Source organism: Strigops habroptila, chromosome 4 (genome assembly GCF_004027225.2).
Source record: "Strigops habroptila isolate Jane chromosome 4, bStrHab1.2.pri, whole genome shotgun sequence".
Taxonomy (NCBI): domain Eukaryota; kingdom Metazoa; phylum Chordata; class Aves; order Psittaciformes; family Psittacidae; genus Strigops; species Strigops habroptila.
The window spans coordinates 75,050,427-75,074,188 of record NC_046358.1 but is presented as its reverse complement, the minus strand read 5'-3'; the positions used below and the strand labels follow the sequence as shown (position 1 = coordinate 75,074,188).

At 38.2% G+C, this 23,762-nt stretch overlaps 2 protein-coding genes across 11 annotated transcripts in view; one reads left to right on the top strand and one right to left on the bottom strand.

Annotated features, from left to right (window-relative positions):
- The window catches only part of KIAA0556 (KIAA0556 ortholog), a 59,975-nt gene that overhangs the window by 26,793 nt on the left and 9,420 nt on the right, over positions 1–23,762 (top strand). For 7 of the 8 annotated variants that reach the window (XR_003990904.1, XM_030482395.1, XM_030482397.1 and 4 more), the window contains 9 exons: positions 561–1,452; positions 5,991–6,725; positions 7,236–7,444; positions 11,415–11,478; positions 14,474–14,651; positions 17,070–17,235; positions 21,424–21,581; positions 21,900–21,964; positions 23,139–23,249. Coding sequence is in view for 7 of the 8 variants with exons in the window: in XM_030482395.1 (XP_030338255.1) it covers positions 561–1,452; positions 5,991–6,725; positions 7,236–7,444; positions 11,415–11,478; positions 14,474–14,651; positions 17,070–17,235; positions 21,424–21,581; positions 21,900–21,964; positions 23,139–23,249 (2,578 nt within the window). In the remaining variant the exon portion in view is untranslated. The remainder of the gene's footprint in view (positions 1–560; positions 1,453–5,990; positions 6,726–7,235; positions 7,445–11,414; positions 11,479–14,473; positions 14,652–17,069; positions 17,236–21,423; positions 21,582–21,899; positions 21,965–23,138; positions 23,250–23,762) is intronic. The other variant, XM_030482396.1, reaches the window with a different exon arrangement.
- Positions 1,443–23,762, bottom strand: part of GSG1L (GSG1 like) — a 97,508-nt gene continuing 75,188 nt past the window's right edge. The window contains exons 7-8 of one of the 3 annotated variants that reach the window (XR_003990907.1): positions 21,194–21,297; positions 8,294–8,372 (exon numbers count right to left, since the gene is read on the bottom strand). Coding sequence is in view for 2 of the 3 variants with exons in the window: in XM_030482408.1 (XP_030338268.1) it covers positions 2,432–2,475 (44 nt within the window). In the remaining variant the exon portion in view is untranslated. Of the gene's footprint in view, positions 2,476–8,293; positions 8,373–21,125; positions 21,298–23,762 lie in introns of those variants that run through there. The other 2 variants (XM_030482408.1, XM_030482409.1) reach the window with 2 other exon arrangements.

The following is a 23,762-nucleotide window of genomic DNA, read 5'->3' as shown; positions in this document are numbered from 1 at the left end:
AATAAGCTATCAAGCCAGATTATTTGAAAACTGTTTAAAAACAGATTTCTTCACAATGGTATAGGTTCTTTTACTTTCTTCAGTGGAAAAAGATGGACCAGATTATTTTGTTTATTTTTTTCATGTCCTTTCCAGCCCTGTATTTCTGTAACTTTTTTTAAGTCTAGCAGCTTTGATCTGGGTGGTTGTTTGCTGTGGAACATGTCGTGAAAGTGGTGAATCTTAAAAGTGCTGAAGCAAAATGTGCCTCTGAAATTTATATCCTGATAAATATTAGTTATACTTCTTCACTTAAGCTTTTCTAAATAGTTAAGCCTTCTCAGCCAAAATGGTTCACAGTAGTGTCCAGAAGGGTTTTCAGTCCTTTTAAATAAAACCTTAAGTATTCCACAGTATTTTTCAGTTGTTGGAGCTTTTAATTAAAAAGTAGTCAAAAGCATGTTACTGATCCAGGATTTAATTGTTTTCGTCTGTTTATTGATTAAGTGTTCAAATGTCAGAGTTTCAGAACAGTGATAATTCCTGAACAGATTGAGATCTTCATACTTCTGTTTTTGTAGGACCTTGATGTTGGAGCAAGGAAGGTGAAGTTATATGTTGATGAGAACCTTGTATTTGCTGGTGAATTAGAGAGAGCCTCTGGAGATCTCCTCACTGATCACAGCACTACAATTGACCTTAAAGATCACAAGCAAGGTATCTCTGCATATCCTGCAAATGAAACAAAAGAAGTAAATGCACCTGCAGTCACAGAGAAGGAAGCAGAACTACAGTTTAAATGCTTACAGTCAGACAATGCTTCACTAAACTGGAAATCTCTGCCAGAAGAAAATTTTCTTGACCATAGGATGAACTCGGTCAGCTTTACAAAGAATAATTTGTCTGAGGATAATCTGAAAGTGTTACCATCTCAAGTTTGTGTAAAAGATGCTAGACAGAATGCAACAGTACAAGCAGTTACGGAGCATGTTCAATCTGATGATGAACTTACTTTGAGTGAGCAAATGGAAAAGCTAACAGGAAGAAAATTATCTGATTCTACAGGTACGATTCCTTCTTGGTTACAGTCATCTTCCCAAGTAACAGGGAATAATCAAGTTACTTCCAGTAAGCAGAAGCCTCCCTGGCTTGCTACAGAACATTGTTCAGGCTTGGGATTTCAAACACAGTCAGATGGAGTCATGAAAAACTTTTCAAATCTGACTAATGAGGATATCAAATATCAGAGAAACGAACTGGGAAGATCCAATAGTAGAAATGTAAATGCAGATGAGAGATCACAAATGCTAACCAGGAAGGATGGTGATGTGGGCTTGGACATTTTGGAGCAACTTTCTAACAAAAATTCCTGCAGCTTACAGTACCCTACAAGTGGAAGGAGAAGTGTCAGATGTGTAAAAAAGGAGGGATTAAACACTGTAAATCTTAGAGAAGGCGATTCTGCTCTCAAAGGTAAGAGCTCACAGTAACAACCTTAGTACAAGTGCTGGCATGTTCTCCATTTTGCAGAAGCACAGAATCATTTAGGTGAGAAGGGACCTCTTAAGATTCCTGGAGGAAGTGTAGACAGGGAGATTTTAGTTTTGTTTTTTGCAGCATTTCTCATTCCTACTACGACAATGCTCAGAGTCTCTCTCCTTGTCCTGCACCCCATGTGAAATGGTCTTCTGAAAATTTTACATTCTGAGTTAGCGTTTTTAAATTTATTTGGAGGAGATTAAAGTAAATTATTTTCTAAAAATTGAGAGTTCTGCGGACAGCAAATGTTTGCTACTATCAGTGAAGATCTGCAAAAAGACAGAGTGTGACCTCAAGGTAGTGAGTAAATTTACAGGTGCAGTAGTTTTGTGTCCTTCTCAGTAAGAATATACGCTGAATATATTTATTCAGAGGGAATGGAGAATTGGCCTTATTTTCCCTTCTCCACTCGATATATACCTCTTCAAACCTCTCCCTCAGACATCTCTGCTTATTTATGAAGCGTTTTCTAGTATATTTAGCTGTTACCTGCTCTGTGCTTTTGATTATCCTTGTCATCCTTCTCCAAACCTTTTTTAGTTCACCTGGATCCTGTTGAAGGTGGAGGATCCAGATTTGTGTAGTTGTATTCTACCTCTAACAGTAGCTATCTGTGTGTCCCCAGGGAAGAGTGTGAGAACTGGTCAAGTTCTGAAGTTCCTACTGTCTTCCAGCCTCCCAACAGTCTATGGCTAAGAAATTTTCTGGGCACGGGGTAATAATTTTGTGCTTAAATAACATGAGAATAGAATTTCTTATCCACAAGTCCGAATTGGTCTCTTTTTTAATCAAGTCTTTTGATTTTTGTTGCTCAGGACGTATTTTTAATTTCGCCTTTTCAGTTCCAAGCCATGGTTCACTCTGACTTCTTTTTTGGAGCCCTCATACCACCTCTTTGGCATTCTGTATTTCTTCAGCATTCAATAAGTTGTCTCAAACGAAGAGGGTCTGGCAGGCCTAGGACAAGAAGGCACAAAGAATTGGAAAAAGACGTTACAAAAATACAATTTGAAATTTTGGGAGTGATTTAACATCGGAACAATTTACATGAAAGTGTAGCTTGCTGTATATTGTATTTGGATGTCTACATTAAAGTTGTGGTGATAAGGGACAGGAAATGTGCCTAAATGCAGGAATGCCAATTGAAATTCAACAGCAGGTACTGCACGAATTTTTCAGACAAAGGCAAAAAAATGGTTCTTTCTAAACTTAGAATGTCTGAACTTTTCCTTCTCTGCCCCTCTGGAGAAAACAGCAATTTTGTAACTGTATCTGAAATTATACTTCAGAGAAGAAAAGTACGGAAGTAGTTGGAATAACTGCCATCTTCCCTTCACCCACCACTCACCCGTTTGCTGTTTCACACATTTTATAGCATCGTTGTTAGATTAAAAACTTCTCAACGTTATGGAAACTATACATAAATCCCACTGTAGTAATTTCTGTTCAGCTGTAAAAATTGTAACAATTTTAGGAGTTTTAATGTAAACTGTAAGATGAGGGTTATCATGATTCTAATTACAATGTCCTCTCATTTTGCTCAGAGCAGGTTTTGTCATCTGGTGCTTAAAACTCCCAATATGTGTTTGTCCCTGGGAAAACTGCATGCCATCTAGAAGCTTTTGTTCTCTCTGTACTGCACTGCACAGGGTAAAGCCATCTTCAAAGTGGAGCTGAGTGAGCATTAACAACAGGGAAACAGTTTTAAGTGTTTCCCTAAGAGTGGTGAATTTTAATTGGAGCGGGACTAGGGGAGCTGCCGTTTCCCAACAGTGGAATGTGTCAAAAGGGAGGCTGCACAAGCTCATTTACAATGTCACAGCATGCCTTTGGTCACTAAATGAAGAATAATGAGAACAACAGAAATTAGAAATAGCACGTCCATGCATACTTGGCTCGAGTTAATGTTGCTATAAAAACATACAGTTTTTCTTTGATAACTGGTTTAATGTGCAAAGGAAATAATGGAAGAATGCTGGTAAAATTTGCAAATAGCATATAATTTGGGGTATTATGAGTTAAGAAGATTGAAGAACTGCACAGAAAGATGAACTTGAGGGTGGGATTAATAGCAATGGAATGCAATTCAGTAGTCCTGCTTGGAGGGTCATTTGGGGACTAATAACAAAAAATTAAGTTGTAAGCTGAGTAATCATCAATTGCAAATGACCATGGGAGAGAAGGATCTTGGTTGAGTACCTGATAACAGATTGACTATGAAACGCTAGTGTGACGCAGACACGATTATAGCAGTGCACTCCAAGGATGTATCAGCAGAGGCTTTTCTGTGAGGGAAATGTTAATATCTCAACACAGGCACTCATGAGATGTCAGTTGGAAAACTGCAGTTCTGATCATCCATTTTCAGGAAAGCTAATTACAAAGTGGAACAGATATAGAAGAGAGCTTTTAGAATGATTTGGGAAATGAAGCCTGTGATTGAAGCAGGGAAATATGATTGCTATTTATAATACAGGGAGTAAAAATGAGATTAACACAACAGAGGGAGAGGAAAGGTGTTTTTTTTCAAGCAAGAGTTGCCCCAAACTGTAGTTTAGTAAAGTTTTGAGAGAAATTGTGTGGGGTGTGTTGCCATCAGAAGCAGGACAAGGGACTTGGTGATTTAAGACTCCCCTCCTAAACCCACAGGGTTTGAGGTGTTGTTATTTCTTGGACTTCAGGATAGCATCCATCATACAATCCTCTCAGGCATGCAGAAGGCTGGGAATGTGTCTGTAACATCTGCAAGTGGGACGCTTTATCTACAGGAAGAGTTTATTGTTCACATGGCTCCAATAAAAAGAATAAATCTTAGATTCTAAAAAGTATGCCAAACCCTGTAAGCCTTCAGCGATTAACCTCTGCTTTTGGGCTATTCTCTGCTTTCCTTTCAGAGCTCCATTTCTGCTGTTGTCACTCCTTAATATAGCTAGCAAACCTGTTAACCTCCCATTGAAAATCACTCCTATATGAACTGCTGTAGAAGTGTTTCTGAGTTGCAATCTCTGTGCTGCTTGAAGTACTTAACATTTAAAAAAGAGGGGGGTTTTAAAAAACGGAAAAAACCCTCCAAAACGAGGCAAGCTAATAAATGTCAAATACTCTTCTGTACATGCTCATCCTGAAATTTTCAAGCTTTGACATTTTAAAAGTGGTAAATATATATGCAGTATCTTCTTTACGTAAATTGTCTTCTCTAGAAAGTACGGTTTGGGATCACCCACCCCAAGAGTATCCATATAGACAATGGTTTGAACAAGAAAGTGACTTATAAATGACTGATGCTCTGTGAAATATACACCTTTGCTTCCTCTCTGTATTTCCCTTGTGAGGTAAGGAGGAATGGCCAAGTTGGTCTCCAGGCTTTCATTCTGGAAGACAACCTTCTTTCAGGTAGTTTCCCATCTGCTTTAAAATTCTTATTTTTATCTTTCTTTTCTCCAGTGTAAATGATTATTGGCCATGGATAGATTAGGAACATTGCCTCTTTCCTGGTATTTCCAAAAACAAAGTTAAAAGTTAGTCTTGAGCAGTCTTCTGGGAAAAGATTATTTTTCATTTTACAGAAATTGGCGTTTATTCTTGATAGCCATTTGTGTTAGTATCCACTCAAGGACATTGTACAGAAGTAAAATCTAGCCCATGGGCCTGCAATTGTTTAGTACTCTACTTGCTTTTCTCATTTATTTGAAGAAAATACATAAGTGACAGCTTTATTGAAAATCTTCGTTATTATCTGCTCTTAATTGTTTTGAGATGGAAATTAAGCAGCTCCCCAGTGCAGTCACAAGGAGAGCATGCATTGTTCCCACTGTGCCCCTCTAATTGGTTCTCCCCACTGTATTCCCATTAGATACTTTGTCATTAGCCCCCTTCTACATCTCACACTTGCTGAAAAGTGAGAAAAATATTTGGATGTTACCTACATAGAATGCAACGCTCACCTCATCATCCTTGTATGCTGAACCTATTTCTTTTCTCACCACTTTTCTTTATATACACAAGGTTGATTTTGACAGAAAGCACTATCTTTTCTCTGTAGAGCTTTAGAAACGTAACCGGTTCAGCCATTTCCAACTGTATGAAAAATCTTCTGCAGAAATGCAGACGGATGATTTAAATTATTGTGACAGACAGACAATAAGTACCACTGGGCAAAATCCCAATTTCTGTAAGTGTTGAGTCAAGAATTTGCAGTCTCAAACTGAGTTGCATTTTGTATCTTGACATGTGCTCTGGTCTTCAGTAGTTAAAAGTGCTTGTCTAAGTCTTCAATAGTTAAAAGTGCTTGTCTAAATGGGGAAGGGAAACTGGTACATGTGGCCTTTGTAATAGGGAAGCAATACGAAAGTGCTACTCTAAAGAGCGTTTCACAGTAAAGGAACACGAATATTAGCAGCATAATTCTGGCTGTGTAGTGTTTGCTTCCAGTCTTGTTTATACATTAAATGCCTATGTAATGTTGTTTTCAGGTGAAGACTTTTCTATCAAGGACATAGAAACGTCTAGAGCAAAGTGGCACAATGAAGAGGAACACACTCTGCAGGAGTCCTGGAACTCCTTGGTAAAGTTTAATTATTCCCATCGCGGCCGAATCTCGAACATGGATTTTCAAGGGGACATCTTTGATGAGTTTCTCCATCAACAGAAAATCAACCAGCCTGGAGAATATCAGCAAATGAGAAAAGAGGGACTACAGACACTACCAAAAAGGCAAGAAGGAGAAAATTCCATGGAGGCACATGATGGAAATGATTTTAAAATTCCTGTTTTACCTTATGGACAGCATTTAGTGATAGACATTCAGACAACATGGGGAGACAGACATTATGTTGGTCTTAATGGAATTGAAGTTTTCAGTTCTAAAGGAGAGCCTGTTCAGATTTCAAAAATAACAGCTGAACCACCTGATATAAATATTTTACCAGCTTATGGCAATGATCCCAGAATAATAACTAACCTAATTGATGGTGTAAATCGGACACAGGATGATATGCATCTCTGGCTAGCACCATTTACCCCTGGAAAACCTCACTTCATCTTTATTGACTTTGTGGATTCCTGTCAAGTAGCTATGATTAGGATTTGGAATTATAATAAATCTCGTATACATTCTTTCAGAGGTGTGAAAGACATTATAATGGTGTTAGATGAACAATGCATCTTTAAAGGAGAAATTGCAAAAGCTTCAGGAACCTTATCTGGAGGTATGCTATCATTTCTTATTTTCTTTGTGGAAACAGTAGTACAATACAAACAAATACATTTAGCTTGTTTCTTATCACTTCAAAGCAAGCTGACACTTTGTATAGTATTTAGTCCTTTTAATTTCAAAATGTAATGCAAAGCCCAGTAATGCATTCTTCAATGAAACTATGAATTTTAGCAGCCTATAGAGCTAATCTCTATTCTTAATGATGTCGTAGCAACAAGACCATACTTCAGTCGTGCCAGATAGACCTGTCTTTTGGAAAAGGTGATGGAGAAGCTTTTCTTCCCATTTTCTTTTGTATGTATTTGAAATTCAACCAAGTTCTCCAGGTTTTTCTGCTGTGCAGTATAAATTTGAGAATGAACATACTAATCATATCAGTAGTCAGTATCATTTTACCATATATTATCTTTAAACACTACTGTGAATTAAATGTAAGACGGACCAAAAATAGTTTTATCACTGTATATATTCTTCTGTATTTTATTCTGTATGTTGCCTTCAGCTCCAGAGCACTTCGGGGATACTATATTGTTCACTACGGATGATGATATTCTTGAAGCTATATACTGCTATGATGAAACATATGATGGAGAAATGGAAAATGCCAGCTCCTTGAGATATGAGGAGGAGTTAAAGAGGCCAACAACTGCTGATAGGGAGGGAGATGAAAGACCTTTCACACAAGCAGGGTTAAGAACAGAGAATCAACAGGTAGGGGCTTCTATGTTCAGAACTCTCTATAAATGTCTTTCTGAAAGATGACATGGAAGTAGTAGACACTGATTTCCATGGTAGAGTAAAGCTCTGCAGAAGAACTAATGCAGCTGTCTATTTTGAAGGTATGTTTTTTTTCACCAGCTCAATAATTTATGCAAATATTTTAAGCCCCAAAAGTCCCCCAAATTTTTGTTTCCCTGTATAATTAATAAGACTACAAGAAAGACTATACTGGATTTTTTTTTCCTCTTTGCTTGCTTGGACAGAGACTCAAGGGAGTTCTTTTTGATTGAGGTACTCCTGAGAACTGACAGTGATTTTTACCATAGTTATTTATATAATGAGTAGCTGTGCTACCTGTCACTCGAAACCAAAGATTTTTCCGTATTTTTCACACAGAGTATACTCTTGCTTGTTTCTTCATCTACAGATTAAGTATCTTATCTGAGAAGGAACTTCCCCTCTTAACCCTCCCCTTAGTTTTTTCCGTTTCCTTTTTTGACTAGCATCTCCACAGGTCTGTGAGCATTTTGCAGCATAAAAATGCTCCTTTCCTTATTCCATACAGTAGGTATTTTACTACTTGGAGGAAGGCCATATTTCCAACCACTGGAGTCTTGCTCTATGTCTGAGCAAAGATCCTGCAAGATTTTCTGCTCAAGATGGTATGGGGCAGTCTTTGACTTGATTTCCACAAAATCTGCTTTCACAGAATCTTCATGAGCACCTTTTGTTGCTTCAATTAAGTTATCTTTTTCAAAGGAGACACACTCTTACTTGTAAGTCTGTGAGAAGATCCAAAGTTGAATCAATCCAAATTCCAGTTGGTTCTGCTAAAGTGCTCCCAGTGATGTATGGTTCCTAATGAGCCTTGTGCTGTTGTCATGCCTTTATGTTCTGTTTTGTCCTCTTCTCCTGGTGGCTTATAAGACAAATGAAAATGTCATGACATTGGAATTTGATCTCACTGTTAAGATCATGAGTCAGTGACTCTAACCCTTTGACCTCTCCAGTGCTAGTTAACATTGGCAACAGTAATTTTGTTACCTTTTTTGCTTACAGTATCTTAAACTGTTCAGACACCTTATGCAGTGCAGGATTTCATGAACACAAATTGAAGTTCACCTTTCTTTTCTTGATTGCTTGTTTATTGTGAGCATTCACCAAGACATCTTCCATTGCAGAAGCCTAAACCTAGACTGTTTGGTCCTTACTTGGAGCCTCTGCCTTTTATTTTGCTGTTCATCTCTGGTGTTCTTCATTCTCTTTTTCTAAATCTGAAACCTGCTCTATCAGCAGTGGAATAACAAAAGCTATTGTGTCTGAGCCATTGAACTCCCTGATCTCATTCTGTATTTGCTAGTACCATCAAGATTTTGCAGATGGATGCTTATGCTATCAAATGATATAGATCTACTAGATGGTTTGTCTTCCCCAGCATAACATTGTAATTCAGGCTAGTATTGGGTTTAAAAGGTCTCTACCTGTTGATCATTCACCCTTTTTCCCTGTAGCGTGTTCAGTGGATGAAACAGTGTTTTGCTGCACTGAGTACAGAACTTTTGAAAAGCTCTTACAGAAGTGTCTTACTTTCTTGTTAATATTATCCATGGTCATCTGTCTTTCCCATGAATTCAGTAATCCTTAATACATCAACTTTTATAGCAGGTCAGACCTGTAACTATGGTGCTTGACCTGACTCTGACTGTGACTGACAATGGATGCCTAGGGAGAATGAAAGAATAGAACAAACATGCAGTGGTGTTTCTCTGAAACACTCATCCAGCCCTTAGAAATTTGTCTTACAAGGACTTTTTGACTTCACCTTTGTGTTTAATATCCTGCCATGGATTTTTATTGCATTAATTCATCCATTAGCTTTTTGAAGCTCTGTGCACTTTTAGAATTTGCAGTGCTCTGTGTTGTTTCCCAGCTTAACTTGCATAGCACAAAGAACCTCATTATGTTTGTCTCTAGGTTCATTTAATGTCCCCTAGGTTTTGTTTTGGAAGAAACTAAATTATTTCCCATTCCCTTCTTCAAGCCACTCAAGAGATTTATGCCCCTCTGCTACAGTCTTTTCTAAATCTCTGTTTTCCAGAATGGCTAGTCCTACTTCAGTTATTTGTCACATGGAAGGTGGTATATTATGGTTAAGCATAGGACCATGGTAATACTTTCTACTTTTTATTGCTTTTCCAATAACTCCTGTACTATGGTGGCATTTTGTTCTAGCTGTAAGGATCTAAGACACGGTAGGACAGTGTTCACAAGCCAAAGTGGTTGAAATAGTAGAAAATTAAACCATATCTGAAAGAAAAGATAGTGGGCACCAGTGGAATGAAGGGATCTAAGTAGCCAATAAAGGAGGAAGAGGGAGAAAGAGGTGATAAAGTGTCTTGACACAGGTGGTTTATGACCTGCAAAGGAGGGCATTATTCTGCATTCTGTAAGACTGGAAGCTTTGTTGCATCCATGGGTTTTGATAGTCAATATTGTTGCAAATTTTAATTCTCAGGCTGGTCTTTTTAAGTTGCTCTGAGGAAAAGGCATCAGATATCAAAGACAGAGTCACTGTTTTGCAAGAAAGGTACCCCTAATAGGAGGGGTTTTTCCACCTTCTGTAGGTTATCTATGTGCGTATATTTCAGTGCACAGTTCTTGCTCAGTTTCACCTACTTAATTACCTCAAGGACATTTGCTACTGCAAGCAGTATATTGCAGTCTGGGAGCATACACGTATTAGATCCAGGATGTCAGTGGTTATACTGCAGAGATCTAACAGTAAGAGAAAAGTATTGATGAGTCTTTTATTTTTTTTTTAGGTGCAGTGTAGGCCCATTTGATGTATTCTTGGTGACAGGGAGTCTACTTCTAATGATAAATGGAACTATAGAGAAGGAGTCTGTGCTAGAAAAGGAGTCTGGAGTTTCTTATTTGGCTTTTTGACTACTAATGAAGATTGAGCTAATGTTTTTGTAGAACTACTTAAAATAATGCCAAAATTTCATTCTAATCTGCTATTATTTTGTTTGGAGCCTAATACTCTATATATAAAGTTAGGATTGTTTTCCCCACATGTAGCATTTTTATATTTACCTATAGTGAACATAATCAACCATTTTAACATGCTCAATCAATGAAATTAAGTCTGTCTGAACCCTTTGCAGTTGTCCTTAGTCTTTACTACCCTTATTGCCCCAATATGAGCAGCAGATTTTATCATCTGTTTATTCAGTTTCTGGTTTGCTATGTTGAATAGCATAGCCTACTATTAATTAGTATTGTCAGAGAGCAAATGCAAGCTTTTGGACACATTTGCTTGTTTGCTCTGACCCTTGATTCTTGAGAAGAAATTGTGGTGACACTCTCCGAGGTCTTAACTTCTTCCCAGACTTCTTGTCTCTGCAGCGTATTTGCAGGTAAATAAGACTGATATAAGAATTTCAGCCTCTTTCTGAACAGGTAGCCCACACGAGGGAGTCTCACATTTAACACTCCTATGTCCATTAACAAAAAAATACCAAACAAACAATCTTGACTTTCTAAGGATCCAAATGATCTTCTACATTTTGGGATATGTTTTCAGTTTTTTTGCAGGACAGCCTGGCTGGTGAGGCAAGGGGGAGTTTTCCCTGGCAGTGTTCAAGGCCAGGTTGGATGGAGCCTTGGGTGACATGGTTTAGTGTGAGGTGTCCCTGCCCATGGCAGGGGGGTTGGAACTAGATGATCTTAAGGTCCTTTCCAACCCCAACTATTCTATGATTCTATGATATACAAAGGGCTGGATGTAAAAATTAAAACAAAACAAAACAAAAACCAAAACAAAACCCTCAGCAAAATGAAGAAACAGAAAAAAAAAAAAACCCAAACAAAACCACCAGCCTCCTCCCTTTTATAAAGCATATGCCTGTAATGTATATATGTTATACATATTCATTGCACTTATTGGTTTACTTTTTAGGTTCAAGAGCCAGACCCTCTCTCTGAATATGTACCCAAGGAATCAGGAATATTTACTGGAAAATGTGAGTTCTTACATTTACTTCTTGCCTAACCACCTTCCCCCCTAACATTTTATCATGGAGGATCTGATTTTCTGAGCAGTACAAAACTATGTAACAGATGTCAGGTCTAGAATAAAGAAGAGTAATTGAAGGCCATAGTAAACAAAGGCAGAAGCTTTGTTTACTGTGGCTTTTAGAACATCATAGCTTAACAGTTGGCTTTTAATCTCAGAAAAATAACACTAGCCATTTGCCTAGTCCCTGAACGGGATTTGTAATAGCTCTGTCCCTTACCTAGTAATTCTCTCCCACTCCTGTGCGTTTATGTAGACTGACTGAATTTCTCAGATCGGATTGACAACAGAAACCCTTCAGTAAAGCCAGATCAGAGTGTTATATCCATACTGAAAGTACCTGAATTCTTTATCCTGTACTAAAACAACTCTCTGTGGGTCCTTAAATTATTTTCTGGATGGCTCAGAATTTTCAGTAACAGTTCCTACTCCTTTCATCAGCACAAGAGAAATAGGATTCTGTGGGGTGGTCCCTTAGACCTGGAGTGAGAGTGCTCTTGATTCTTCTGGTTTGGGGAAATTACTGGGAAATACGGAAATCTTAGGATCAATACTGCCTTCTTCACCTGGAACTCCTGGTAATAAATTGTGCATGGAGTCACTGAGGATTTGTATCCTTGACCTGCTGTAGGTGTTTTTTCTCTCTTTCATCCTATTACCAGTCATGATGCCAAGGAGAAATAGTGCCTCAAAATGGGATGTTCACTGGTGCAAAGTCCAGCTAGTGGCTAGTTACTAGAGGTGTCCCTCAGGGATCAATACTATCATAGTCTACACAGACTTAATGTCATTTTGTTTTGTTTTGTTTTTTTAAAGAACTTGGATGATGTGATAAAGTGCAATCCCAGCAAGGTTGTGGATGATGTTAAACAGAGGGGAGTGGTTGATAAGCTGGAGGCAAGGCTATTCTTCAGAGGTACCTCAACGGGCTGAATAAATGATAACTTCATGGTATTACCCAATGTAACCTCATGAAGTTCAGGGCAAATGCACAGACCTGCAGGTGGGATGTAATAACTCTTGCCACAGGACAGGCTGGGGGTCAGCTAGCTGAGGAAGTGGCTTTGCACTGATGGGTCTGAAGTCCTTGTAAAGCCGCAAGTTGAAAATGAGCCAGCAGTGCAGCCTTGCAGTAAAGGCAGGCAGCTGCCTCCTGGGATCTAAGAGTGCAGCCAACAGGGCAGGGTAAAAGGATTCTTTCCCCTGTATTTGACACTTGTGAGGCTGTACTGGTAAATACTGAGCTCCCTAGAAAAAGAAGAAAATTTACATACTGGTGCAAGTCTTGCGGAGGAGCATGACCAAGATAGTCAGGCAGAGATGTGTAAAAAAAGCATGAAAGACCTGGCTTGGTTTATTCATCCGAGAGAAGAGAAGGTGAACGGAGATCTTCTTGCTGTCTGTAGCTATCGGGTGGGCATAGAAAGGACAGATCCAAGCTGTTCTCAGGCATGGTAATAGGATTGGGTTCAGAGGCAGCAGAAAAAACAAGGTAGAAGACAAGAATTTCCAATTAAGTATTAGGAAATCTTTTTCACCCTGAGGGCAGTCAAACACTGGAACAGGGGTTCAGAGAGGTTTTGAATCTGACGGCCTTAGAGACATTAAAACTTCCAGTGGATAAGCTCCTGAGAGACCTGATCTAATGGCCCTGCTCCAAGCTTGGAGTTGGACTACAGACCTCCAGAGGACCCTTCCATTCTGCATCATTCTGAGATCCTATGAAGGCATTGGCACAGTGATGTAAATGCTAAACCTTGTGTGCATAGCTGCTTCCCCCTATCTTTTCCCTTTTGTTTGAAAATACACGCTGATTTTGCCTGAGAACTCTTGCACACTTGTACACTAAGCCAGTTTACTCTTAGCAATGGCCTTGGGAATAGCATTTAATATCAATGTAGCCACAGCTCCAAACTTGTCAGCTAATAGAACTCTATTTCTTAGTGTCCTTGCAAATGCTAATGAGATCTTAACAGCCAAGTGAATTTATGTGTATATCAAGACAGTCTTGTGTAAATTGCTATGGCTATTTATAGGTAATTGGGCTGGATGGCTTAATAGTTTTAATGCTTGTTTGTTTTACAGGGCATCATGACTACTGGTGCTTCTTTAGACGTTGTCCAGCCGGATTATTTCTGGGCTTCTCTAATGTGTGAAATAAAAGATATTTTTAATTTACACTGATGGATTTTCATAGAGCTTGATTGGATTGGAATATTACTTGTTATATCTGTATATGCTACTTATGTTTTTTCCAGTAAGGCATGAAACAGGTGAACCTGAAGATACACATACAATCTTTTGTCTGCCCAGTTTTTGCTTCCTATTTATTTTCTGGAGATGCAAGCAAATCAACATTGCTGTTTTTCACTAAATGACCCTTTAAAATACTTCTGTATGTCCAGTTCTGACATGAAGACACATTCATAAATCATATTTGGTTTTTGATTTAACTACAAGTGGTGTTCTCTAATAATTTATAGATTTATGAGAAACTGGATTTATAAGAATCTATATAGTCATTTAGCTGGCAAAAGATGATAGATAGACTTCAGACTAATAGGTCTTCTCTGTGTCTGCATAATCACAAAATCTGTCATGTTCCTGCTTGAATGTATCGTTCAATTACTGTCAGTCTACAGTCTAAGTAAGGAGATACTTGATAACATGATTGATTGGGAGTTGTATAGTTAAGATTGAACAAGATGTTGATAGCCCACTAAAGGGGTCTATCACAGGTCTACAGAACATACTATGCTATTACATGGAGGTAGGCATGCAGACCGGGAAGTATCCAAATACAGCATATAAAGTTATATAATCTAAACAAAATGCACGTACTGCTAATTTTTGAGGCTTGCGTGCCTGCTTATATTGGCTCCTTACTTCAAACTTCTAAGTATGTGTATAGCTACATTATATATCTATATTCTTTTATATAGGCCTGCAACTGAATTTTACCATGACCTGGGGAGACTCTCATTACCTTGGACTGACAGGACTGGAAGTGATAGGAAAGGATGGTCATGCACTAAAAATAAGTACAGAACAGATTTCTGCTTCACCCCAAGACTTGAATGATCTTCCAGAGTATACAGGAGATTCCAGAACATTAGAAAAGTAAGTAATGAAAGAGTTGGATTGTGGAAGCATTTTCTGCAGGGCTCTTTTTTTTATATTTGTGCCTGTTGTTTTGATAAATGATTTTGGAGTTTATAAATTTTAGAGGCATTTTACGTCAGACTTTATAAAGCGATTGAATTATATAAACTTTTCTTATGTTAGCACATGTTAATGCAAACATGATTTTCATACCACCACTGCTCATTCTTGGATTTCACAAGCTACCTAGGAACAGCTTGTTGTAGAAACATGAATGAGATGTTTCCAAAAGATGGTGTTTGAGTTAGGAGATGGCAACATGCCTGGTTGGTATCTCTGCTGAGGACTTTCTAGGCAGAAATGTGGGTGTTCTGTAGCATCTGTCTATGCATATGCAATGATATTTATGCAGGATTTCTGGATAACTTCAAGGAAAAGTTTCAAGTTAGCAAAGTGTGAGGATGTGTTAGGGAATTGCACAAACAGATGCCATTCTGTTGGCAGTTCTGCAGCTTTTTTTTTTTCTTTTTGTGGGTGTAATTCTAATGAAGTTTTATTCATTGACAAGTATACTTTCTCAAATTAACTTGCACTTCCTAAATGGTAGCAGTATAGAAATCATAGGCCTGGAGAGGACATGGCATTTGGTTGTTATTGAAGCTGCATCCTGTTGTTTCTGAGTTGTATCTCTATTTTAAAGGGTATTTTCAGTTGTAATCCTGGTATGTTTATGCTCCGTGAATTTATGAATTAGGACTGGTCTTTTCAATGTCTGTGTGGAGTCTTCCTTAAAATGTTGGTTTTATCTGCATGTACACTAACTTTGTAATTTCTGCTAATCTGACTCACACAGATGTCAAGCTTACTTGTATATAATTCCTCAGATCTAAGATATCTTCCCATGAGATCCCCTGTGATGAAGAGATTCTGGTTGTGGATTCCTTCCATACTTCTCCATAATGGACCCAGTTGCAAAGAATTCGTTTAGCTTTTCTGTTGGTGTCTTATCTTCTCTGATTGCTTCTTATACAGCCCCATTGTCTGTTGATCCTACAGAATTTCTGGCAGGCTTTCTGCTTCTGATGTATTTGAGGAATTTTATTTATGGTACCTTTTGCTTGCTAGCCTTCATACTCTTTTTTGGCCTGTGCATACGCATTTAGACTTCCAGAGTTATGATCCAATCAAGTTAGAGTTTTTTGATCATGAATTTTGTTGAAAGATGGCTTGTAATAACTTTCTTTATCCTGCCACTGAGCCAGCTTAGCTTTGATTTTTCAAGTCCTCCCTCTTTCTAACATCTTTCTTAGTAAGTAGGATACATTTGTTCTGTACTTCCAGTATGATATCCCTTCATATTCTCTGTGCTGTGTGTAATGATTACATTTTATTTTGCTGCCCTTTTTTTTTTTTTTTTAACGTATTTCATCATTTTTGCTTAAGAACCTTTTTGGGCACAAGAAATAGGGGTTTTTTTGGCTTTTGATATTTCTACAAGCATGTTGAATATAAATACACTACAGCGCTCTTCAACTGTAGCATTTGGAATAGGTGCTGTGCGCTATACAGGACCAAGTCAAGGGTTATATCTTCTCTCATGGGCTCCCTAATCAGTTTCTCTGTGAAAGAGTCATTATTCAAATCTTCTTCTTTAAGCAACTTTCAAGTCTGGCACTCATTCTTCCATTAAACTTTTAAATAAATAAGAAGTACATAGGGCGGTTTAGCAAAGTAATTACAGTGGACAATTAGTGCCTATTCTCCTTTACACCATCTTTGTATGCCATGGTTTGTGGTAGAATATAAAGTCAGGATTCCAAAATGAGGAAAGAAGGGAATTAATTTTATCTAGACAGCTTCAAGTCTGTGCTCTTATGAAAAGACATTGTCACACTGGTAGAAAGCTTTTTTGGAAAAGCAGAAATATGCCTAACTGTGTGCATGAAGGAGGATGCGAACAAACTCTGCTTCTCCAGGTTATCCAGCTGCCATTCAGCTCCTTGTCAGATTCACGATAGTTGCATTGGCAACACACTGCAGAGTGCCAGATATACTAGTATAGGTATGGGACTATATTAATAAGTTATGTTGTGTCAGAGCCTTAGCCTTTTGCCTTTGGCCATTTTGGTACAAAGGTAGTTGAGCTTTCCTCTGCCTGCCCCTGACCACACAGGGAAACCTAGGGAGTTTTCTGTTTTTCCTCAGATGGACCCAACTAAAAGAAATACTGCTTTTTTTCCCCAGTGTCCTTAATTCAACAATTGCATATTATTTTTTATGGTTATTGTGCTTTTTAATTGCATACACATGGGCACAGTAAGCCCTGGAAGCTGTAAGTGGCATATAGAAAAAAAATAAACACCCCGTAAAGTGCCTGATTTTCATGAGAAAAGCAAGCTTTTCGTTTTTGCAGCTAATGGATTTTTCTCCTTGTAGGTTAATAGATGGGACTAATATCACAGTAGAGGATGACCATATGTGGCTCATTCCCTTCTCTTTTGGAAAAGATCATCTGCTCACAATCCATTTTGATAAAATTGAAAGTATTGCAGGGCTTCGCTTTTGGAACTATAATAAATCTCCAGAGGATACCTGTAGAGGGGTAAGTAAAAGCAAAGGAGCACTGCCAGCAAAAATATACAGTAGTGTATTGGAAAATTGGTACAGTGATGAATGAATATAGCTGCCTTAATGGAAACCATAAATCTTTCTAGATTGTCTGAGTCTGAATTTTGTGGCAGGTATAATGCATTTCTGTCTCCACAAACAGCAAATATTGAAAAAAAGCCAGAGATAGTTTAAAGAAGTCTTCATGGCTGATTTTTCTAAGAGACACATACTATTTTCTAGATATATGGTTCTGAAGTGGTGTCCTCTCAATATCCAGTATTCAGGCCTACCATATGATTATTTCCTAGAACACAGGGAGTGGCAGAACATGGACACTTCTCTAACAGAAATTCTGTTTAGGTAAGTTATAGAAGGCCAGTCAATCAATACTGCCTTTTCCAAGAAGCAAGAGTCTCTAGAACTCTAATGTTTACTAGAGAAAGTTGACATCTTCAAACGGCTTACTGAACTAGCTTAGCTAAAATTGTATAACATATCTCCTCTCTTTTTTTTCCAAATTGCTTGGTTTATATTTTTTTTGTATTGAATTCTTGGAATTGACTGGCAGATTGTGTTGCATCATTTCCCTGGTTATTCTCAGAAGCTATGCATGCATTTGTAATGACAGTGAAGAGGTAGTTGCTGTTCGTGGCATAGAAAGTTTATGAATCCGTTTGTTTCCAGATCTTCCCCGTCACGTATAACTGTTACATTCTTGGTGTCAAACTCAAGTCAATAGATAAGAAGAAAAACGTTGGTATGTTTTAATCTAGAGAGAGACAGGACTAAAAGAATCAGTTCTGGAAAAAAAAATTACTGAAGTTGGAGGCATGAATCCTTCCTAGGATTGGGCAAGACAGTGGCAAGAGTCACAGAACTGCTGCTTTGTGTAAATTTACCTTCAAGGAATTGCTTTAATATGAACACTACATAAATGTGTGGAGAGGTGTTCCATCTCCACAACAAGAGCCTTGGCATCTTTTAATATCAGCATGGGATCTTGCTGAGTGCCCAACACTGGCCAAAGACTCCCAGAAGGACAGAGCAAAAGATCTTTCATTGAAGCCACAATCGATTTAGAGACTTTAACATATGGCACCCAATTTTGTAATACATTGCATTAATCCAATTTGTTTGCCACATGGGAGGGTTCAGAAGCACGTTGAACTTACCATCTAAACCTACCCCCTGTATAACAACAAGGGGGTTTTATTAAAATCTCTGCTCTGGTTTCAGCTGGGATAGAATTAATTTTCTTCCTAGTAGCTGGTACAGTGCTGTGCTTTGGATTTAGGATGAGAATAATGTTGGTAAAACACTGATGTTTTAGTTACTGCTGAGCAGCACTTACACAGAGTCAAGGACTTTTCTGCTTCTCACCCCACCCTATGAGCAAGGAGACTGGGGGTGCACAAGGAGCTGCGAGGGGACACAGCCAGGACAGCCAACCCCAACTGACCAAAGGGACATTTAGTGCCATATGACAACATGTAAAAGTGGGGGGAGTTGGCCGGGTATGATTTTTCATACCAAATCAACTCCCTGGATGTGTATCTCAGTTATTAAAGGAGGGAAAGAAATACCCAAATCCGTAAAATCTAACATGGAATTTGGTTTTTGAGGCAAAACAAAGAAAGAAAGAAAAATCACAGTTTACTTTGCTGGGTAGAAAAAAGAGGTAAGTCTGCTAAATGATGCAGGTGGCATAGCAGGTCCCATAACAGTTTGTGGGTATAATTTAAATGAGGAGTTCGTACCTGCAGGCCTGTAAAAGGATAAAAAAATTATTTGGAAAACTGAAGATGCAAGATATCTGCTTGGCCGCAGTATAGAGTTTGTAGAGTGTTTACCTAGGGCATCATGACATCTGTTTCTAGAATTATTGCTGTTCCTTCTAAGAACCAGTCCCTGAGTATGAGATCTAATGATTTCCTAGGCAGCTGTAGACTGGTGGATTCTATTCACAGCTTTAGCATGAGAGGGTAATGGCAGTGAACTGTCAAAATGAAGACTTGTGTGCTATTTCCAGCTCTATGAAATATTACCTTGTGAGAGCTTTGTTATGCAATTTGTAAAATGCTATGTGTGATGGCTGAGTGCCTTCTCAGATGATGAAAATTACTTAGAAATGAGGGCTGTAAAGGGCACATAAATATAAGCAGCTGTGGTATAATAGGTAAGATTTCATCTCTAAGTCTCTAGACTTCCCATTCAATACATGTTTCCTAAACTAAAGTGTATTTCAGTGGATTTTTCACTTCTTTTCCTTAGCTTGGCTGACTGATTCAGCTGGAAAGTAGCATGCAGAAGACTTTCTAATACGAAAAGGATATTGCCTTTCTTTGCTCCCACATGTATTAAAGATGAAACCAGAAATAATTATTTCTTCATTCTTGGTAGTCATACAGACATTCCCTCCTAATTAATCTTCATGCTGTTTGGAAATGTACTGAGCACCTCCTCTAGTCTAGTACAATACCAGAGGTTTTCAAATCTACAAATGTTTGTGAAAAGAAACCCCAAACAACTAAAAATAAAAAACAAAACAAATATTCCTGAGAATTATCTGCTTTGGGGATGTTGCATGTGTAACTGAAATTGTAATTGAATAAAAAAATCATTTACAAATGGAAAGAATATGAAAACTCTTATGAATACCAGGTCACTGATAATACATGGGCTTTGTATAAAACTCTGAATCTTTTTAGTTCTCAGACACCTGAAATGAGACTTTTCACCATAAATATTGCATGTCTATTTTTAATAGAAATCCTAATAATGAAAATTAAATATTTGTATACAAAACTAAGTTAATCTTGAATTATCATATATACATCAGTCACTATAAAATCCAGAGATTAGAAAACTGTCTCACTTTACCTTTGGACTAAATTAACTTTCATTAACTAAATGATTCTATTTTGGTTCAGTCTGTTAGTCAATGAGCTTTAATCAGTGCCAGTTAAAGGCCACCTTCTTGTATTTTACATGTATTATTCCTTCCTTTACCAGTAGTTAGTGAAAGACGAGTAGTTAGTGCAACAAACGCTGCTTGTGATTAATGCTGAGTTATATTTAACATGTTTCAGGGCAAGATGCAGTGATAATTGTTGCTGCATGATTGAATTGTTACGTGGCTGGGATCATGCATACAACACCAGATGGTGCTGATGGGGGAGGGTGAAGGGGCCTGGCCTCCTGCATCATCTGAATAAGAATGCCTGAATTATTTAGTTTAATCTTCAGAGATTGTATAAGACATGCATGCATCTACACGGTGAACAGGGCTCAATTCTTTCTGCCTGGCACGATACCTCTTCTTTATTCATGTGCCCTTAGGTAACATACAGCACTGCTTGGTAGATGAGTTTGCATGATCCTGGAAAAGTCCAAGTGCCACCTGCCACAAAGTTAAATAAATACAGCCTTTCTATAAATGCAACAGAGACACAAAGGAGTCTGCTTGAAGGAGAGCACCAGCTTTTGTGACTACTTAAAGGCTGACTTCAGCCAGTGCTGAGCAATCAGGCCTGATCTAGCAATGCATTCAGGTGCATGATGACTCTAATTGTCTCCTCAAATCATCCTTGTGACATATGCTGACTTCAAAGCCGAGTCTCTCCATTCTGGTGATGTGTGTATGTATTGCTGTAGGCTCAGGAATCATAGAATCATTTAGGTTGGACAAGACCTTTAAGATCAAGCCCAACGATTAGCCCAGCACTGCCAGGCCACCACTAAACCATGTCCCTAAGTGCCACATCTACAAGTCTTTTAAATACCTCCAGGGATGGTGACTCCCCCATTTCCCTGGGCAGTCTGTTCTAGAGCTTGACAACCCTTTTGGTGAAGAAAGGAAGCTTCAGTTTACTGAGATCTAGTGACATGCAGTAGTTGAAGGATCTCTGCAATACATTTTTATTTCTTTTTTTTTTCCACCAAATCCTCACCTCTCCCATCTCCATCAGGGTCAGCCATGATGTTCTGAATTGCACAGTATGGGTTGCAACTGGTGTCTGCTGGTTTAAGCCTTCTTTTGCCATAGGATGTCATACTATAGAGGAATGAAATAAATATAACAAAATTATAGAAATTAATTCAGCCTCTGAGGTGAATGTGATTGGTTTGGATGTATTTTATTCTATGCCATGTCATGTAATCTTATGTTATTTTAAATAAGGCTAAGGTACTCCATGTGTTGCTGGATGGCCACAGCATCTCCCCACCAGAGGGCTTTCTTATCCGTAAGGGACCGGGAAACTGCCACTTTGACTTTGCCCAAGAAATTCTCTTTCTGGACTATCTGCAGCCCCAGCTGATTAAGAAAGTACAAAGGAGGTAAAGTAGGGTGGTTTTGTTATCTGAGCCACACCGTTTCTTGTAACTGTTTGGTATTCTTTCATACTCTCTGTTGAAGCCAATTATATGAGTCACCTGGGTGAAAATATGAAACAGAGCAAAATGTTTCATTGGGTTTTAACTATATACTGTTGTCCAGATTTTATGAGATCAGAGGACAATCTAGTCCATAATTGCAGACAGGGAGATCAGGGGGTGGTGGTTGTGGAGGCTTAGTTCTTTGGCTTTGTTCTCTTCTTTTCTGAATGAGCCAAGGGTACATAAAGAAACTATTTTGTCTTGGGGTTTTTTTGGCAGGACTGGTTCAAAGAGAATGGAACAAGCTAGCATGGACTACGAAGCACCATTAATGCCATGTGGTTGTATCCTTCTCTGTCATTTTCTTACTTGTCATATAGAATATTTTAGAGTTATATACTATGTTTATGAGTCCTGAGCTTTTTGGATCCAACAGTTTCTGGTGCTGTAAGAAATAGACAAGATACCAAGAATACGAGGAAGGCTTCTATTAAGTATGAATTAAGAATAAATAAATGGAACATAATACATTAATGTGTGACCTGTTTGCAGATACTCTGCTGCCTTTTTGTAGTCCATCCAAGCTGGAGCTAGAGATCCATTAGGACAGAACTGAGCCAGCCTATGAAAACTAGAAGCAGTCGTCACATTTTTGCATTTCTTTGAATGTTTGTCTCATTTTGTATCTTTATTAAGGTTGACCAGAACTATGTAATATTTTTGCTATCTTTCTTAATGTCTGTGATTTTTTAAGCCTAAGTTTTCCTAGATAAGTACAGCCTTTTGTGATAATGCTTACTATCATGCCATGCATCAAGTCGATGGGCCTTTTAAATCCATTAGGCTATTCTAACCAAGTTTGGAGACAATGGTATCTCAGCAATACTGAGTTCCCTGCTGGTTTCATGACGATCCGTGTCTGGATAGAGCAAAGGGATACAAATGAGTGCTCCATTAGAGAAATGGACAGCACAGACTTCATTGTTACATTTTCTGCCATTCAGTTTAGGGGTGTATTTACTGGCCAGTTATCACCCGTATAATTCAAAACCAGGAAAAGGCATATTCAGGAAATGTAGGAACACAATAAAGACTCCAAATAGGAGCTGTGGTGTTATTAAGTTGCAGTGTACAAGAAGGTAAGACACACACTAACATAAATAAACAGTTCTTCATCTGGTGGAAGAACATATATGAACATACATATATGTTAGTATGTATATATGTAAAAATATATAGATAGACTTTTGAGTAGTTGTGCCACCTGCAGATGTTCGTGTGTGTATTATCAGTGACAGAAAAGGCAAACTTCTTGTCTTAATAGAAAATAGTTTATTCAGAGAGGTTTAGACATAATGAAGTCGGAAGTGAAAGGCTGATATTTTTTGTTTTCACTCTCCTAAACTGCAAGTGTCTGACATCAAGATGTGTGCTGCACAGTAATTTTTGAAACTGCAAATTAAATAGTCTGTTTAGACAAAGTATCAGAGTTTTCCTTAATAGCTTTTTGCTTTTTAGTTATTTTCCAGTTTCAGCTTCTGACAAGTTGGGGTGATCCATACTACATTGGTTTGAATGGACTTGAGTTGTTCAATGAACATGGAGACCAAATCTTACTGACTGAAAACAGTATCCTTTTAGAGTCCAAGTGCATCTATCCCTTTCAGATACAGGGTTTGCTCCCTGGCAAGTTATCATATGACATCACTTGCTACTTCTTCCAAATTTCCAGTTTATTCTGTGCCATTACTCTGCTTGTATTTCTCTGTATTTGTGTGATGATACTTGTTTCTATATGTTTTAATGTATTCTATATACTTTCAGAATATTTCTCCTCTGAATGGGATGCACCAACAATGCAAGACAAGGTTAGAGAAGGGAAGGCTTAAGAAGGATATGGTAGTTTTTGCTGTCAACATTTATTTCTTCTGTGGTATGGAAGAACCAGAAAGTTTGAGCTATAAATTCATAAGAAAAGGTTGAGCTCAGTTCTTTGTTGTGGAATCTTTCATTGTGCCACAAGAAAGAAATTTTTCATAACTCTTGTTCTGGAGCTTTAGGCTATTCTAGACACCCAATCTAGTTGTGAAGATAAGGGCTGAGACTTTGAATTTGATTCAGTGTTCCCTGGGTAACCAGAGG